Raw genomic sequence first — 18,618 nt, 5'->3', positions numbered from 1 at the left:
AGCTTGCAACAATCTTTCATTGTAGACATGAATCTACTCCTTTGACTCCTGTTTTCCAAGAACTCAATTACCTTACACTATTTTTTCATCACTTCTTCAGATGGTGAATCCGTAAATAGCCCTCTTCAAGACTTACTATCAATCAGGCCAATCAAGGTTCACTTTGCATTCAGCCCACAAATCAGTCGGCACCACAATGTCAAACAACGTGTTCAAATCTTCCGACAGGCACTTTGAAAGTTTCACAAATCTCTCTGTTTGCTTGTACCACTCAACTGGTTTCTCTCTCAATCTCAGGTAATCATTTGTAAACGACAAACTATCATTCCTACTCCAAGGTACATCAACATAATCTCCACCTGCTATTTCTCTCATGGGTAACATCTTCACATTGTCCTCGGCTTGATTTGCTCCTGCAGGAAGCACATTTGGCTTTGCTTTCTTCTGATCTTGTTTCTTCGCCCATCTGCCTTCCCAATTATCTATAGCTCTCCATTTCTGAATTTATGTAATTCACTCTTTAATGTGCGTTTTAATTCCAGGAGATCTCATGTTAAGTATGTCCTTGGTGCTAAACTTCAATTTGTAACTTCTCTTCAGCCTTTTTGATTTCTCCAAATCTACATTATGTTTCTTTGCTACTTCTGTTAATCTCTCATATATCTGTCCTGCATGTTGAGAAACATCTTTTTACAATCACTCCCTTACCTGGAAAGTAGACTCTGCTAGCTTCGAAGTGTGGATTCAGCCTGTCTGTATCCAAGGAGATTCTGAATAGAGCAACAGATCCATCCTCCCTTCCCACAGGGGCTGGGTTTAGCTGATTGGCTCTCCGAGTCCCAGGCCACCTGAGCCCTCCTCCCACACCTGCTCTGGCCCCTTAAGTTTGTGGAGGGAACCCCAAGACAGCCACCTCCATTTTGTGAGCCCAGCATTTTCCCTGTGCCCTAATACAGCCCAGTGATCAAGGATTCCTAAGAGACCTAGGTAAGGAGCCCCAGACTTTTCTGGGAATTCTTCTTATTTGTTTAAAAGTGTTTTTACTGCTACCTGTGCCTGTTTACTGTAGACTCTCTGCTTCAGGCAGTTTGGTCTTTTAAAGTGCTGTTTTTTTAGCAGTGACTGTTTGAAATGTCCTTACTAGTTTGTGGCACAAAACTGCATAAAGTCCCCCCTCACCTCTTTTCTAAGCAAAACGGCTACATACATCTTGCAGTGTGTGTTTAGGAGACTGCTTAATCTGTTTCTGTGATTTAAATTGTGTTTAGAAACTGTCTGCATCCCCTGTTTTTGCCTTAAAAAAGCCACATTTCAGAGTGCGCGACAAACATTTTTTCAGTGTTTTTTACAATCTCTCCCTTACCTGGAAAGTATACTCTGCTAGCTTGGAAGTGTGGATTCAGCCTTTCTGTATCCAAGGAGATTCTGAATAGAGCAGCAGCTCCATCCTCCCTTCCCACAGGGACTGTGCTTCAGTTAACTTGGCCCTTATATAAGTTTCTATTGGTTGTTGCATATGGTGTTGTGATAGGTTGTTGGGGGCTAGTCTTTCTATTGGCTTAGGGATTAGAGTTGGGCTTGTGATTGGCAGTAGGGCTGAGATTCTGATTGGTTCCTGGTTTTCAGGGTTGGGCTTGTGATTGGTAGTAGGGCTGAAATTCTGACTAGTTCCTGGTTTTTAGGGTTGGGCTTGCGATTGGTAGTAGGGCTGAGAATCTAATTGGTTCCTGGTTCTAGAGTTGGGGTTGTGATTGGTTGTAAGGATTAGGGGCATGATTGGTGATTAGGGCTGGGTCTTCCATTGGTTGTGCGATTTAGGGTTACAAATCTGATTGGTTAGGACTAGGTTTCTATTGACCAGTAGGGCTATTTAAGCCTAGGGCTCAGGGTGTCTCAGACCGGGAGTTGAGGCGAAGGGGACAAGGGCAGGGACAAGGGCAGCTGCCTGTTTGGGACTTGTTGGGCCTAGGGCCAGAAATGCTGCCCAATTTCCCCATTTATCAGAAAGGAACTTACTCCCTACACGTCCATCAACATGCAAACACATTATATGTAAAGAAGTCCAACTCCTGCATCACAAACTGACCTCATACAGATTGCAATGTCTCATCAACCAACAAGATACCCCATACCAACTACAACAGTAAAACACCTTCATTCTCACAGCAAACATTACTCTGTCCACTCCAACCAACACAACTGCCATCACCCACACAACACAAAACCACACTATACATTACTTTCAGCGTTCCAGATACACATTCCCTGTTCATACAAACCAACAACACTATCCTCTATTTGCTCCACACAGACCACCTTTCATCATGACAAACCCAGCCTTCCAACACACCATCTACAAACACCCTTCTCCCCTCTCTTCACCAATTACACACAACCATACACTCCTCTCCACCACACATATTACCTCTTCCAGTCATCACAACTAACTCAAACTCCCCCGACACACATCCATCCCTCTTACACACCTCATTCATTCATCTCCAAAACACATCAACTCCCCTGTAATACCCTAATTCCACTCACCAGCACTAACTCACATACAAATACCTCACCAAAAACCACTGCATCAATATCACCTCTCACTATTCCACAAAAACAACACAGACTACACACGTCAGCACATCAAAGCAACACAAACTTTTATTATACTCATCGTCCCACCCACTCTCACCCTCATGACTACACAAATCCTGTTCAATCTTTACCCCTACATTCTCACTCTTCACAAACATCTACCACAAGCACCCAAACACAGCAACATTCCTTCACCCGCCTCTCATTCATTGCACAATTTAGAGCCTTGCATCATGAACCACATGCTCCTCCACCACCCCTAACCCATACTCCTTCCACACTAAACAGATGCAAACAAAATAAACAACATGCCACTCTTAACAACTTCGCATCCCCTTGTCTATTACATAATAAGGCTACCCTATAGAAAACAGTACACTCTTCATGTCTCTCTCAGCCACCAAGTCCACCACCCACACACACAGACCCAACAAAATGCCTTCTAAACCTGCTGGAAGAGGAACACTATATTGAAAAACAAGACTACTGTGACCCTCACACAGTTATCACAACTAACAACACACCTGCTACAAGCTCAAAATATACTGCTCACCCTTCTCCTAAACAAAACAACACCGCCACTAACACACTTTTTCAAAACTGCCAGCTCATGAATGCTAGGTCACTCTAAAAAAACAAGCACCACATATACGACCTGCTCACAGACACACAACCTGACTTACTATTCATAACAGAATCATGGTTGGGAAATTACATGGCCCCAGTGTTGCATGAATCTCTTCCTCCGGACTAGTAAACCATCACACAAAACCGTATAAACAAGAGAGGAGGTGGACTAGCTATTATATTCAAACAGGCAATAAATCTCAGTAAAACAGACATTTCCATACAAGGTTGTGAAGCCGCCCTCACCAGATGCCACCCTACTCCAACGTTCTCCTGTAACTATCTCCTCCTTTACAGACCTCCAATTAAGAACTCAACATTCCCAGACGCTTTTCTAGATACAGTCTCAAACCTTATTACATTGTACTCAAACCTATGCATTCTTGGGGGGCCTAAACATTGGGTTTGACAAACCCAATATGCCCCATCCAAAAGCTATCACCACTGGCCTAGTCGCATTGAACCTACATCAGATTGTACACAATCCCACACACATTGCTGGACAAATCCTAGATGTCATTTTTGCTAAGCCTGAAATAGTTACTGTTCATAGCATCGCGCCAATCACATGGTCAGACCACCATTTGATAACTTTCCAACATAAAACACCACAAATCAACATACCCCACAACTTCTTACATACATGCGCCTATCAACCTTGGATCAAACTCAATTTTGATGACTTAGAAACACAACTAACAGCCAACACAGATCTAGATGCAATTAATTCTTTTCCAAACCTTTATCAGTGGCTACAGGAAGCTTTTGCTATCTGAATACCACTCAGAAAAACTAAACAGGACAAAAGAAAACCAACACCTTGGAGAAACATAGAACTTAAAAAGATAAAGCAACAAATCAGAAAGTTGCAGCGAACCTGGCTCAAAACAAACAACAGTCAAGACAAACTGCAGCTACACAAACTTAACAGAATATACAAATCATCAATCAAAAAAGCTACTACTAGACAGAATTCAAAATGCTAAATCTGCAACCAAAGAATTTTATAAAATTCTCAATGAATTTCGAAAACCTACATGCATGGAAGGAAGTCATCCCATTACTCAAGATTTCACTAACAAACTGGCAACTCATTACACAACCAAGGCAGACATTTGGACTCCTATTTAAAAACAGAAGAAAAACAGCACCAACCCCTTTCCTAAAATACCCTCTAAGAATAAACCAGCCCAGCCTCTACAGTCCTTCAAACAAATATCACAAGGTGAATTTATGGATTTGGTCAAAGCAAGCAGACTTTCCGTTGCCCTTCTGACCCTTGCCCACTACAATTTTCAAAAGCATTCTTTTATCTACTTCTGCTGCCACACCTGTAAGAAGAATCATCAACAACTCTTTAACTACAGGAACTTTTCCTGAGACCTGAAAAAGGCATAGATATGACGGTTATTAAAGAAAACAAACCTAGATCCGCAAGACCCCAACATCTACAGACCAATCACAAATGGGCCTTTCCTGGGCAAACTGATAAAAAAAGCAGCATTCACCCAGATGTCACAATTCATTTAAGACAATGCTATACTTTCAGACTTCCAAACTGGATTCCGCCCAGGAAGAGGCATTGAATCGGCACTCATAGCAATCTGGGACGATCTTAAAAACACAGTTGACCGCAATGGAGTTGCTGCACTACTTCTCGTGGACCTCTCGGCTGCCTTTGATACGGTTGACCATGGCACCCTTATTCAAAGACTCCACGAAGCCGGCATAGAAGGGACTGCTCTCGACTGGATTACATCCTACCTTCAAAAAAGAACTAATATAATTCATTCTCCTCCCTTCTCGTCCAAACCCTACCTCACAAAAGCAGGGGTCCTCAAAGAATCAATAATCTCACCTTTGCTTTTCAACATCTACATGATATAATTACCAGAACTGATCAATGATTTTCATCTCACATGCTACAACTATGCAGATGCCACACAAATACTACTTAAATTAGAATGCCCCAAAAACAATGAAAACTCACTAATTTTCAATTGCCTCAGAGCCGTTGATCAGTGGATGACTTGGAGCCATCTCAAACTAAATGCCTCCAAAACAGAAATACTCATATGTGGTGACTGGAAAAATCATGACCCACTGTGCGCCTGGCCTGAAGATCTCGGACCAGCTCCTCAATTATCCAAGGAAGTTAAAAACTTTGGAATCACCATGGACTCTAAGTTAACAATGAATGCCCAAGTGGACAAATTAGTACAAACAAGCTTCATCACCTTGAAGAATCTACAACGCATCTTCCCCCACCTCGGATTTCCACACAAGGTGCAGGCTACTATCTTGCTTGTACTATCCAAACTGGATTACGCCAATGGCCTCTACCATGGATCATCTCTATCTATTATGAAAAAACTACAACGTATTCAGAACTCCGCAGCCAGGCTACTATTACATGTAAAGCCATAAGCCCACATCTCCCCTGCCTTGAGAGCACTACAATGGTTACCCGTTGCCAGAAGATGCACCTTCAAGCTGCTTTGTATCACCCACAAAGCTTTACATGGAACAGGACTGCTTTTTTTCCAGAAACAAATAACCAAATACATTCAACAAAGAAACCTCCGCTCAAGTTTGACACCCCGTCTTAGAACAACACCATACAAGAAAAAGACTATAGGTGCTACATTCTTCTCTGTTCAAGCAGCCAAACTATAGAATTCATTAGCCCCAACTATAAGATCCACAGATAACTATCTTGTCTTCAGAAAACTACTCAAGAGTTGGCTCTTTCCTTCATAACCACCATATTAAAAAAAGATATGGACTGCATATGCCTTTGTTGATAAATACTTTTTAACTGATTATGTGTATATTCTAGTGATATATAGTTCTTTAGAAAATATGTATCGCTACTATGCCATAACAATACACTACACACATACTCTTCAAACCTGTTTAACTAATGTATATTTACTCACAGTTAAAATATGCATATGTATATGTATGTACATGTATCTGTGTATATCTGTGTGTATATATAAATATATATGTGTACCTTATTCTATGCTTAACATGTTCATAGGTCATTGCTTAGCTCCTAGCTAAGTTGTTATATTAGATACTTATGAATCCCTGCTCTCATTGTATATCACACTGATCAAATGTTTATTATTATCATAGGTATTTGGCTATTCAAAAACTGAGAAAAGATAAATAAATATTAGAAAAGTACACTTGTTGATTAACTTCAAATATTACAAATCTTGAAAGTCTGGGTTTATACAATACTACTTTTCTTCTCATATTATACCTATTATTATATTCCTTGGACATATATTCCCTTACTTTGTACTTACATATCTATTTATTACTCTAGTCCTACTGTACTAGAGAAAAAAATAAATACAAATAAAATAAAATCTATAAATAAAATTCTAATTGTAAATAAATCTAAAATATATATATATATTAATAATAAAGAATGAATAAATGTAAAATAATGATAAAAAATGTGTGTGTATATATATATAATTTATAAATACATACAAAATATTATATTTTTACTCTTGTAAGCTTTACTTTGTCTACCCATCACCCTATGTCATGTCTCTATCAATCTATCCTCCATTCCCACTCTGACTCATCCCAAATCCATTCTACTACTTTCATCTCCTAAATAACCCTGCCTAAGCTCTTCCCTCTTCTTCCACATGTAACTCACCCAAACCGCAGTTTACTACCATCATCTCCCAAACAACCCTACTAAATTCTCCCTCATTTATCTCACCTTTAACTCATCCAAAACCCCTCCTGATACTATGCTCTCCCTAACCCTTTCCACAGACTCTTCCCTCCTCCATCCCCCCTTTACTCATCCCAAGCCTAAATCCTATTACTATAAACTCCCAATTAACACTTGTGGATTCTTCCCTCCTCCACCCCTCCATTACTCCAGTCAATCCAACTAATAAACTAACATATCCGCGGCTCAAATTATCTCATAATAATACTAAAACTGTACTCATATTTCCCTATACTAATCCACCACTAATTCCTTTTGGGTTCGGGAGTAGCGTGCTACTTGCCGAAAAGCGCTTTGACGCCTGGTCGGGGTAGTAAGTGCTATATAAATACTATTACAATACAATACAATACAAACCGCAGTTTGCCTTCTGTGTTAGTTTCCAATTTTGCTGTGTCTAACGTTCCTAAATCATTTTGTTCAATTCAAATTTCAATCCGGGCACATTCACTGAACTCTCTCTCTCTGGTGTCTCTTTTCTCGCATAGCAATTTGTTACACCTGTTGCACATGCAGGGATCAAGTTATTTATCCAATCTGTCAGCTGTTGTGCAGTAAAACCTAGCAAACTTATAATAATATTCTGTTGTACATCTGCTCTTAAAGGTCCTACATTCTGCTGACTCAGGGTACTACAGTTTGACATGTTCTTGGATGTGTCAAAATGTACTCCTCCTTGCAGAGTGCTGCAATGTACATTTGGGATCTAATCAGGTCTGGGCATAAAATAGGGTGGGGTTCCCTGAGGGAACCTCACATCAGGAGTAAATCCTTTCTGATTTGTCATTGGATTGGGATCTGCAATTTTTGTAGGGGTTAACGGTCTAACAAGAGAAGCTGTTCTCGCCATATTTGAATTATTAGAATATACTGATCTCTGCATACTAATAGGTGATATCCCAGTGGATGTAACTGCTGCAACAGGAACTGTCGGAATGTTTACTGTGTGGGCATGGCTTCTAGACGTACCTGAAGCATACAAAGGGACAATGGGGCCAATAGTCAGAGGAACGGTTAATGCATCTGTACCCATATGATTTGACCGATTCTGAGGAATTGTCATTCCTACACTCTGCCCTGTTAGGACAGTAATGAAACGTAGGGTGACTGCACCGTCTGAATCCCATTAGAATGTGGCACAACTTGGTTCACAACTGGACTTGGTATGGGCTGAACTATATTAACACTCTGAACTGGTTGATTCATGTCAGGAATTTGTGTCACTGAATTTGCAGGCGTTCAAGGCACTATGTGATTCAGGGCCTGTGCAACTGGGGCAGTTGGCACACTGGGGGTTACATTTTGTGTTACTTCACTTCTTGCTCCTGCCTCCACTGAATGATACGGAGGCGGACGATTCAAGAGGATCTCATTTATAAACTCATCATCTGAATCACTCTCATATGTCACTGTCTTTTTATCCTCAGCTACTGTCGTCTGTTCTGCCTTTCCTGTCTTTTTCCTAGTCTTAGGTTTAGTGCTTTCACCATTTTAATTTGAAATAGTAGGATACATTCTGACTTCATCAAGTATGTCTGATCTCCACATTTTCTGATCTACATCCCATCTATCCTCTGCAAGTTTCTTTAATAGATTTTTGCATTCTATTCTCGTAATTATTTGCAATTTTCTCTCATGCTATGAGTTCCCTAATACTGAGGGCTTCAAACTGTGTGGGTCTTGGAGGGGGTTTCATCTCATACAGCATTCTCCTTAAATTGTCTGAAAATTCTCAGATTTAAGGTTCCATAACGGGGAAAGGCTAAAGCACCTTCTTTTTCTGTAATTTTGCTCCACTGTTCAAGCCACAAACATGCAAGAAATCCCTTAATAGATGACACATAATGACCTGGATTTCCTTCAGGTGAGGCTTCGATACCCTCTCTTAATGGAATAAATGCATCCCCTCATAACGCACTCTTTAAAACTTTAAATAACTTAATTGTTAATCAAATTCAATTGATCACAATAATTTTTGATTGACTCGAGAAGTAATTTCAATCTCACAATCTTTTTTCATGATGTTCTCAACCCATTGCAACGTGGTACTGTACAACAATACCAGCACAGCTTCACAACAACCAATCTATAACAGAACACCACAAATTACATCACACTAACTTCTATCTGCACTCACTTCACAATTGTCTCTCACACAATCGCTCACCCACACCTCTGATGTAAAATATTGCGAACTGAAAAACCAATAACCTGTCTGCACACTACAGGGTTGGAACTCAAACACTTCAAAGTTGTACGGAGATGCACTTTCCGGCTGTAACTTTCGCAATTACACAGCATGCAAAACTTGATCAGCAATTCTCACTCTGGTTGACAGAGATCCTCTATGTGCACTCAGGATTCACTTAATACCAACCTCAACTCACACTCACTCAGGAAAACTACTGGCACTGTCAATGACGTCTCATGACAAGTACCTCACTGCAGACAAACTAACCAAGTGTCTTCTACACTTGTGCATTAATCAGAGACCTTGCGCCACGACGGACACGTCAACAACAACAACTGCAGGCATATTCAGCAATAAGCTTCACAAATCAAATGAGTAGGACGACTCTGCAAAACACTTCACAACATCACACTTTACCGCAATCTTCAGACCAAAAGCAATGCAAGCGCGGACCCCTATTATTACTCACACAACTGTCTATTGTAGGCACGACGGTGGAACCTTGTTAGTCTTTGGAACTGACCACGGGACAAAATTTGGCATGAGCAAAAATTAGACTGGGCAATCACATGGGGCCTATCTCATCTCCCTAAAATTAGACTGAAATGGTTCTCCCTCCTTGTGGGACAAACCATTCCTCTGCTACAAGATCTGCTGGAGCATTTTCATCCTTTGCAGCAATCAATGCTCAACTTCAGGCCGATGGATCGTTGGACCATGCAACAGGATGTGGTAGAACCATACAACTCAATTTCAATACAGACCAGTTAAGTCAAACAGTATGATCAAGTTGGCTATACAAGGAAAGCTCAAGTCAGGAATAAAGTTAAGGGATTTATGACAAACTCAAGCTCAAAGTCATGTAAATAACTCTCAAGACAAAATTATAAAGATACAGAATCACCAAGGGCAGCCCAAGGCGACGAATTAAGTTCATGTGAACTAACATGAATAAAACTAAACATTCAATAAGAAGAGCACAAAACATGAATAAGATTATCTGAGATACAGAAATCAACCGCTGCTCAGGTTTGACAAGCATCAGTCTGTTTCAAATCAGCAGAGTTATAATTTAGCTGAACACTGGGAAACCCTAGTACCAACCAGATTAAGGGACAACACATGCAGGCGGAACACATGCGGGCAAAAGGACAAAAAAGAATTTGGAAAAAAGTAATCTTGGGCAACAGGATACTCATTAAGGTGGGCAAAAGATAGCTGAAAAGGGAAAGCATCAGCATGTCAGAAGCTCGATCAAGAGTCTTCTGCACGGGTTAGGAAGAAAATCTCTAATTCACAGAAAGGCATTTCAAAGGAGCATAGCAGAAAGGAAGATACCTCTCCAAGGGGCTCAGCATTCAGGATACATGGATAGGGGCTAAGCACCTCATTTTCGGGATCTTGAAGAGTCTCTGACCAAAGTCCAACTGGTCAAAGACATACCAATGTTCATACGATGATCTGATTCGCTTTGAGTGACAGAACATTTGACGTTGAAGGGGCATCATCCAATAGCAATTTATCACAGGATTCCAAGTTGAAACATTGGCACATCTTCCCAGGTCTGTCATGGGAACCTCAGCCGTTCATGTAGCTTCACTCGAGATTGTAACAATTGTATATAATACCAGTCCACAGTTCATCATGTTCTACATTTAAGGACATTGTTCCACTTCTATGACTAAAACAGTAAGGGTCTATTGCCAAAAATAATCTTCTCATGGGAACGAAGTCTGAAAGAAAGTTCACGTTATGAAACTTAATCTGCATTCTCTGCACAGTAACAAAATGAAGGCCTAGAAGGCCTATCTTAGGCTAATGCAAGATAATCAAAACAATAAATTGAATTAATATGCTACGTTAAATACATTTTAATATGCAAACTTATAAGTTCAACATTAATAACTTCATTAATATTCATGTTAGTCATTTTAAACAAATTTATTGTTAATACATTTCAGTCAGTATAACGCAGAACTGCATTTCTCTATTTTTGCACACATTTAAATCATTAGAAATTCAATATTGTTTCAGTACATACTGTTAGCATAAGGTCTACATTATAACATAATAACAATTAAATCTTACAAACATTTGGTTTACTCTTAATGCCACCAGGGTTGCTAACGTCACTCTAAAGGAATACACATTTAAAATGGATTCTCAGTGCATCATTCTACAATTAAACTATTAGTACTTTGGTTACAACAATGCATATATTGTCACATATAGATGAATGCTGTGACATGATGAACAGCACTAAAATTTCGACTGCATCACTATTAAGCCTTTTCTATTACTGAACCTTAAATTTTGCCCTCAGGAATCTAATCCTGATCACGATGTAGAAGCCTCAAATTATTATTCTTGATCAGTCTGCGGCATTACATTAAATTAGCATGGTTTGGTACAGCTGGAACTCCTCGTTAGAAATGGGGTCTCTAATTGGCAGTCAGTTTACACCCTGTCCACGTAGGGACCCTCACTCTAGTCAGGATAAGGGAGATACCCACCTCAGATAACACCTGTTCACTCCCTTGGTGGCTTGGCATGAGCAGTCAGGCTTATCTCAGAAGCAAGGTTTAAATCATTTGCATGTAACACACAGTAATACACTGAAAACACTACAAAAGGACACCACACCAGAAAATAGCCAATATTTGTCTGTGTATAACAAGACCAAATGAAGAAAAATCCAACATACAGTAGTAAGGATATGAATTTTGCAAGATTTACATAAAAATATAGTCCTCTGAAGTCGATAGCTCCATCTGGGGCTATCACGGCGTCATGAAAAACAAATCCAATAGTTCAGGCCGCTGCGGCGTCGCAGGCCAGCTACGGTGTCGGGAAGATCTGCAAACAGTGCCTTGGAAATGCAAGGTGTTGTGATCCTCGTGATGAGATCCGGAGTGCGGCGTCGGTTCCGGAAGTCGGTGAAGGGGTCGTCAGGCCCTTGAAGTCACGCGTTGCAGATCGAACTCCGGGTTAATGACAAAGTCAGGAGCGCTGGCGTGGATGGCGTCAGGGCTGTGGTGTGAAGCAGGACGGTGCGGCGTGCGGTGTCTCCAGGTCACTGTGCAGGTAGTGGTGTTGTCTGTACTGAAGCACTGATGTCAGTAGGCCCAAGGGGCGGGCTCCCTGCAGCTCCCAGGGGTCACTGCATGTGCGTCTGTTGACGATACTGGAGTTGATGGCCTGGGGCTTCGGGACGGGACGGAGCTTTGTGTATCTCACGAGCGGTGTCCACAGGCCACGGTACAGGCAGTGGCACTGGTGACGCGTGGAGAGTCGTGGTCGGGAATGCCAAGGCTGCGGTGTGAGCAAGGCGATGCAGAGTGTGGTCCACAGGTCACAGTGCAAGCAGCAGCTCAGTGGCAGCGTCAGTGAGACCAGGGTTGGTGTGCGACGTGGGGGCACAGTTCTATGTGGCGTTGTCAGGTCACGGTGCAGTCAGCGGCATCCTTGACGACGTCACAGTGGTTTTTCTTCTGTTACAGCACAAACCAGTGCTGTAGGCAGATGAAGATGAAGTCCTTGATATCCCTGAGACTTTCAATAGGAGGCAAGCTCTACTCCAAGCCCTTGGAGAAACTTCACAAGCAAGGTACACAGCAAAGTCCAGTCTTTGCCTTCTTTAAGGCAGAAGCAGCAACTGCAGGCCAATCCAGCAAAGCACACACAGCAAAGGGGCCGTAATTCGCCTCCAGCTCTTCATCTCTTTTCCTTGGCAGAGATTCCTCTTGATCCAGAAGTGTTCTCAAAGTCCACTACTTATACCCCTTTCTGCCTTTGAAGCAGGCAAACTTCAAAGAAAAGTCTCTGTTGTTGACAAGATCCTGCCTTGCCCACACTTGGCCCCAGACACACTCCAGCGGGTCAGAGACTACATTGTGTGAGGGCAGGCACCGCCCTTACAGTTCTAGGTGACCACTCCTCCCTCCACTCTAGCCCAGATGGCCCATCAGGATATGCAGGCTACACCCCAGCTCCCTTTGTGTCACAGTCTAAAGGGAATTCACAACATCCCATCTGTCAGTCTGACCCAGACGTGGAAGCAGGCAGAGGCACAGAATGGTTTAAGAAAGAAAACGCCCACTTTTTAAAAGTGGCATTTTCAAACAGACAATTTAAAGAACAACTTTACAAAAAGATCTGTTTTTAAATTATGAGTTCAGAGACCCCAAACTCCACACCTCTATCTGCTCCCAAAAGGCAAACTGCACTTAAGTTATTTAAAGGCAGCCCCCATGTTAACCTATGAGAGAGATAGGCCCTGCAACAGCGAAAACTGAATTTGGCAGTATTTCACTGTTAGGAAACACAAAACACACCAGTACATGTCCTACCTTCTAAATACACTGCACCCAGCCCATGGGCTACTAGGGCCTACTTTATGGATTCCTTACATGTAAAAAAAGGGAAGGTTTGGGCCTGGCAAGTGGGTAAACTTGCCAGGTCGAATTGGCAGTTTATCACTACATACACAGAAACTGCAGTGGCTGATCTGAGACAGGTTTACAGGGCTACTCATGTGGGTGGAACAATCAGTGCTACAGACCCACTAGTAGCATTTGATTTACAGGTCCCGAGGACCTCTGATGCGCTTTACTAGGGACTTAACAGTAAATCAAATATGCCAATCATGGATAAAGCAATCACTGATACAATTTACATAGGGAGCACTTGCACTTTAGCACTGATCAGCAGTGGTAAAGTGTGCAGAGACAAAAATCAGAAAAAAGAAAAAAAAAAAAAAGAAATAAATAGGAGGAAGAAGGCAGACAGTTTGGGGGTAACCCTGCAAAAAGGGCCATTTCCAACACTCCTCTACCAGGGTGAATTGGGAAATAGAAGGCAGTTTGGATCTTGCTTCTCATTTTTTGTCCAAACTGCACCCAAGACTGCAGCTTTAATTCATATATGCCGGTTACAATCTGACAAGTCAGATGAGCTCCATACTGTGTATGATTACATCTTGGACTGATACCTCATAGACTGAGGTGGGGCTTGGACCAGATAATGGCGAGTCATCAGAGCTCCCTTCCTATTCATTCTCATCTGTGTGCTGACTGACCCTCAAAATCGAACTGGAATGCTGCCTCCTGCTCCACTACTGATTTTATGCTGTAATTCTGATAAAAATTGAGTACCACCAGTTTTGTGTTTTAAATTAACTTTTCCCTTGCTTTTGTGCCCGACATTTATATGTCATTTCTTCCTAGCACCAAAGCTTAAGATACAGTCAACTCCCTCTTGGTCCTCAATCTTTCTTTGCCATGCTATAATGCCCCCTCTGAGCAACTGATAGTTCTTTCACTTTTGTATTTCAAGAGCTTGACCTGAGGCCATGTTACAGTCTCATTATCTTGCCATCTTTATCAGTCATTCTCTATCAACTTGTCGCCATATTCTAAGTGACAAGCATGGGCTTCCAGATAAACGGTGGGGAGATTTAATGGTGCCCTCCCAATTCCGGCCTGTGAGTGCCTTGGGCTTGAAACCCTGCCCTATAACGCCATCAACTTATCCCTTTATTCCCCTCCTCTTCCCAGTCTCTTTAATCCTTCTAACCCAACTACATTCTTCCATAAAACTAGACAGCAACTTCAACATCTTGGTCCTGGTATCACCTACCCCTGTGGAATGCACCAACCTGCTCCTAGTTTGATCCATGGACCAGGTTGTATAGTCTTCAATACCTCTCCATCCAACGTAAGTAACAGTTTTCCTCCTCCTTACTATTTGCTTCTAATCAACACCAATACTACCGTGTGCACCCGACACTCAGAAGCAACTTCACTCCGGTCACAACGGGAGGACTCCTCAGATAATTCACTGATTTTCCAAGCCTCACCCTTCTTTGGGATACTACACTGTTACATCAGGTAGAGCCTATAAATCAGGTACTATGAATGGCTGCATAATGCTCAGACCTATGGGTTGCTCCCTGCTGCTCGTGGGTGTACTCCTCAGAGCATGTACAACGATTGCATTTTATGGATTAATTCTTTGCCCCCCCACGTATAGGTTACATGACAGAAGCAATATCTTCCATAAAACAACACACACTGAATAGGTAGCTATTCATCAGCAAATGCTCTTCTGCACTTCGTCATAGTGATAAGATGTACAAATGCAACTACAATGCAACAAAATTTCAAAGATCTGCAATTTATTTGTACATAATAATAGCCGTTTGTTTAGTATGTTGCTGATTTTTTAAAAACCTGCAACAATTTGAAAACAATATCATAAAAAGAAAAAGCATACTTCACAACTTACGGTGCAATAATGGCTCTGGCAGGCCGTTTTGTAGATTGTACTTGTGAAAGCCAGCCATCTAATTGAGCACTCAACTGAGGTCCTACAACAAAATGAGAGAAAAAAAGGTATTTTAATCCGGTCAATGAGCTACAGTGTACTAGAATGCTTACTGGCTCAAAGGTCCAAAACCCTTTGCTTAGGACCTTCAATGACCATTTCAACATAATATGGTACAAGTAATACACCAGCAATAATCACAATACGTAGTTGGAATATTTTGAAAATTAACCACAAATTCTAGAGGTGGGAACTCTCTCGCTTCACATTGTGCCTTCAGCAAATCTATTGAAAAAAGACGGCCAGACAGGGCAATTATGAGTAGTGAACAGCAGACTGTGTGTCTAATCTAGCATGGTTTATTCCACTATACCTGTAGCGAATCTGCTGGGTTACGACACGGGAAGCTGTCCTTGGTGCAGGTTTCACACCACTTACAAGGACCCTCTGGTGAGGTAGGGTCCTATAGAACAACAATACAAATGCAAAGCAAAGGCACAACTTTAACTACTCTGAAAGCCAGCCTGAAAGGGAGAAGCATACTTGGTAAGAGTAACAGTAGAGGGAAGAAAGCACTATCACACAGATAGGCGTGCTTTCCCACACTGAAATCTTTCTGTTCTACGTACATGCTCAATAGAGGGTTTTTGTATGCCAAATGATAGTGTGCAAATCTATTTTTTTAAGGAAGCATCACAATTCTTTAAAATAAAACAAAAAGAATACTGTTTTTTAATTAATTTAGCGAATAAAGTATGAAAAAATAAAGTATTTCACAATTATTTGATACTTGAAATGTAATAGGCCTTCTGGAAGTGTGATCGTAATGGAACTGAGGTTAACTTCTAAACATTCTTAATCATACTCATGAATGACAACCTTAAAGAGCCATCCACCCAGAATTCAACTGTAAATCTGAGTCATGACCAGAAAGCACAGGCCTTGATACAAGAGCTGACTCCTAGTCTTTAACACATGGAAGCCCAATAAATTTACAGATACCAAGGTCAATTGTTACTCGTGAGTCAACATGACAGAGGCCAAGGTTTTTTTTTTATGTAGTTATTTTAATTTTCATTAAAGCCTCCCCAAAAAAAGAAACAGGAACAACACAATACACATTTCAACTGGCTTGCATTTCAGAGGTAGCACTGAGACAAATTCAAACTTCTCCAAAATAAGTAGCCGTTTAAGTGTAGACAGGTCACAGCATTGCTTTTAGGGCTAAGTGACCCAATTACACAGCAGTGGATGTAGTGTTTGCCCATTGTCCATTTTCAGGACATTTCACCAGGTCATGGAAATGCCTCCACTACTGCCATACCTTCTTAAAGTTCTTGGGGCATCCCCAGCTTTTGTAGGTTGCTCATTCTACCGCCTTATATAGATCTAGACCAGCCCGGCACTCTAACCTAGTTGGAAATGTCACGGCAGCCCACATATTTGATATGTCCCTTTTAGCGCCTATGAGGGCGAACATGCAAAATATAAGTTTGTGTCTGAGGCGGTCCAGCTCAGTGGATATTTCTAAGATAACGAACTAGGGTTGTAGTAGTATGTTGAACTGTAGAACTTGTTACAACTTATTCAATATTAGCTGCCAATATTCCTGCATTTTAATCACCTCCATACTGCATGTAGGAATGTGGCTTCATCAGTCTCGCATTTCATACAAGTGGGGGTAAGTGCCTTCCCCATTTTATAGAGCATTCTTCTGTTGCAGTAGACCCTCTGCAGAAATTGACGCTGTTTTAGGCAAGTGAGCCCATATAGCAACCTCCCTCAAATGTATCAGGCCAGCCTTCCAATCTAGGTCTTTCAATCCTTTTATACCTGCCTTCCGCTTATCCCTAAGTTTGCAGAGCCCATCAGACAAGTTATTAACAATTGTCTTAAATGGCAGGTACTGAGCCCGATCCCAGCTCTCCCATGAGTATCCTTCCTTCCAATGGCATATATTCAGAAATTGTTCCACAGTTTAGATTTTCCGCCTGATGTGCATGCTGTATTTGAATATACCTGTATAACTGTCAGTAATGGAGATCGAACTCTGCTTCCGGACTGTGAAATATGTTCATTGTATCTCCCACCTTGAAGATCCTTATCGGGTCCCAGGATTGGCACATTGAGCTGGTTGGCGTTTTCAGAGCTATTCAGGGAGTGCCCCTGTCCCATAAGAGTCTACAGAGGACTTTCTCTACATCTCAGAATCCCTCGGTAGATATAACACAGAGTGCATTTTGCATTATGTACAAAGCTTTGGCAACAGGATTATCCTATGCAGTGGTTCCCAACCTTTTGACTTCTGTGGACCCCCACTTTATCATTATTGGAACCCGGGGACCCCCCACTGAATCATTATTGGAATTCGGGGACCCCCCACTGAGACATTACTGTAAACTTGGGACCTAATCTGTTAACAATATTTAATTTTCTAAGAAGTCGCGGACCCCCTGAAGAGGCTTCGCGGACCCCCAGGGGTCCCCGGACCACAGGATGGGAACCACTGCTATAGAGTGCCGCTCTTCCGAGCAACACAAGGAGAAGCACTCCCTATCCTACCACGTCCAGCTGAAAGACTTTAACCAAGAATGTCAAGGGTTTTTTTTTCTTCCCAAGAAACAGATCACTCCCCTGTGTAACACATACTCCCACATATCTGAACCCCAATTCCTTAGTAGTTATACTTGCAGGAAGCTCTTCACCTTGTATCCATCCCTCGTGTTATACACCACAGACTCATTCTAATTGATCCTTTAGCATGACTATTTGACAAATTGACCAAAGAGTCTGAGGACTGCCAGGACACATTCTCGAGGATAGTCCAGATATAAAAGGTTATAATTTTCGTATAATGAGATCTTCTCAACAAATAAGACTTTGAGATTCAGAACCCCTTAATATCAAGATTCAGCTTCACTCACACAGCTGATGGCACTACACAGAGCGTGAAGAGGAGAGATGACAGAGAACACCCCTGACGCGTACCACTTTGCAGAGGGAAGGCAGAAAGCAGTCCATTGAGCTACATAGTGGTTTGCAGTTCCTGGGAAAGGAGTGCCATCTAATCACAAAACCTATGTCTGAAACAAAGCCTTTGCAATACCTGAAAAAGGAA

The 18,618-nt window shown here is 41.6% G+C and overlaps 1 protein-coding gene across 1 annotated transcript in view; it reads right to left on the bottom strand.

The window, feature by feature from the left end:
- Positions 1-18,618, bottom strand: part of MEMO1 (mediator of cell motility 1) — a 198,675-nt gene that overhangs the window by 141,067 nt on the left and 38,990 nt on the right. The window contains exon 2 of the mRNA XM_069234683.1: positions 15,462-15,543. Coding sequence (XP_069090784.1) covers positions 15,462-15,543 — 82 coding nt within the window. The remainder of the gene's footprint in view (positions 1-15,461; positions 15,544-18,618) is intronic.

Source organism: Pleurodeles waltl, chromosome 5 (assembly GCF_031143425.1).
Source record: "Pleurodeles waltl isolate 20211129_DDA chromosome 5, aPleWal1.hap1.20221129, whole genome shotgun sequence".
NCBI classification, from domain to species: Eukaryota; Metazoa; Chordata; class Amphibia; order Caudata; family Salamandridae; genus Pleurodeles; species Pleurodeles waltl.
This window is presented reverse-complemented; position numbering and strand designations above follow the sequence as displayed.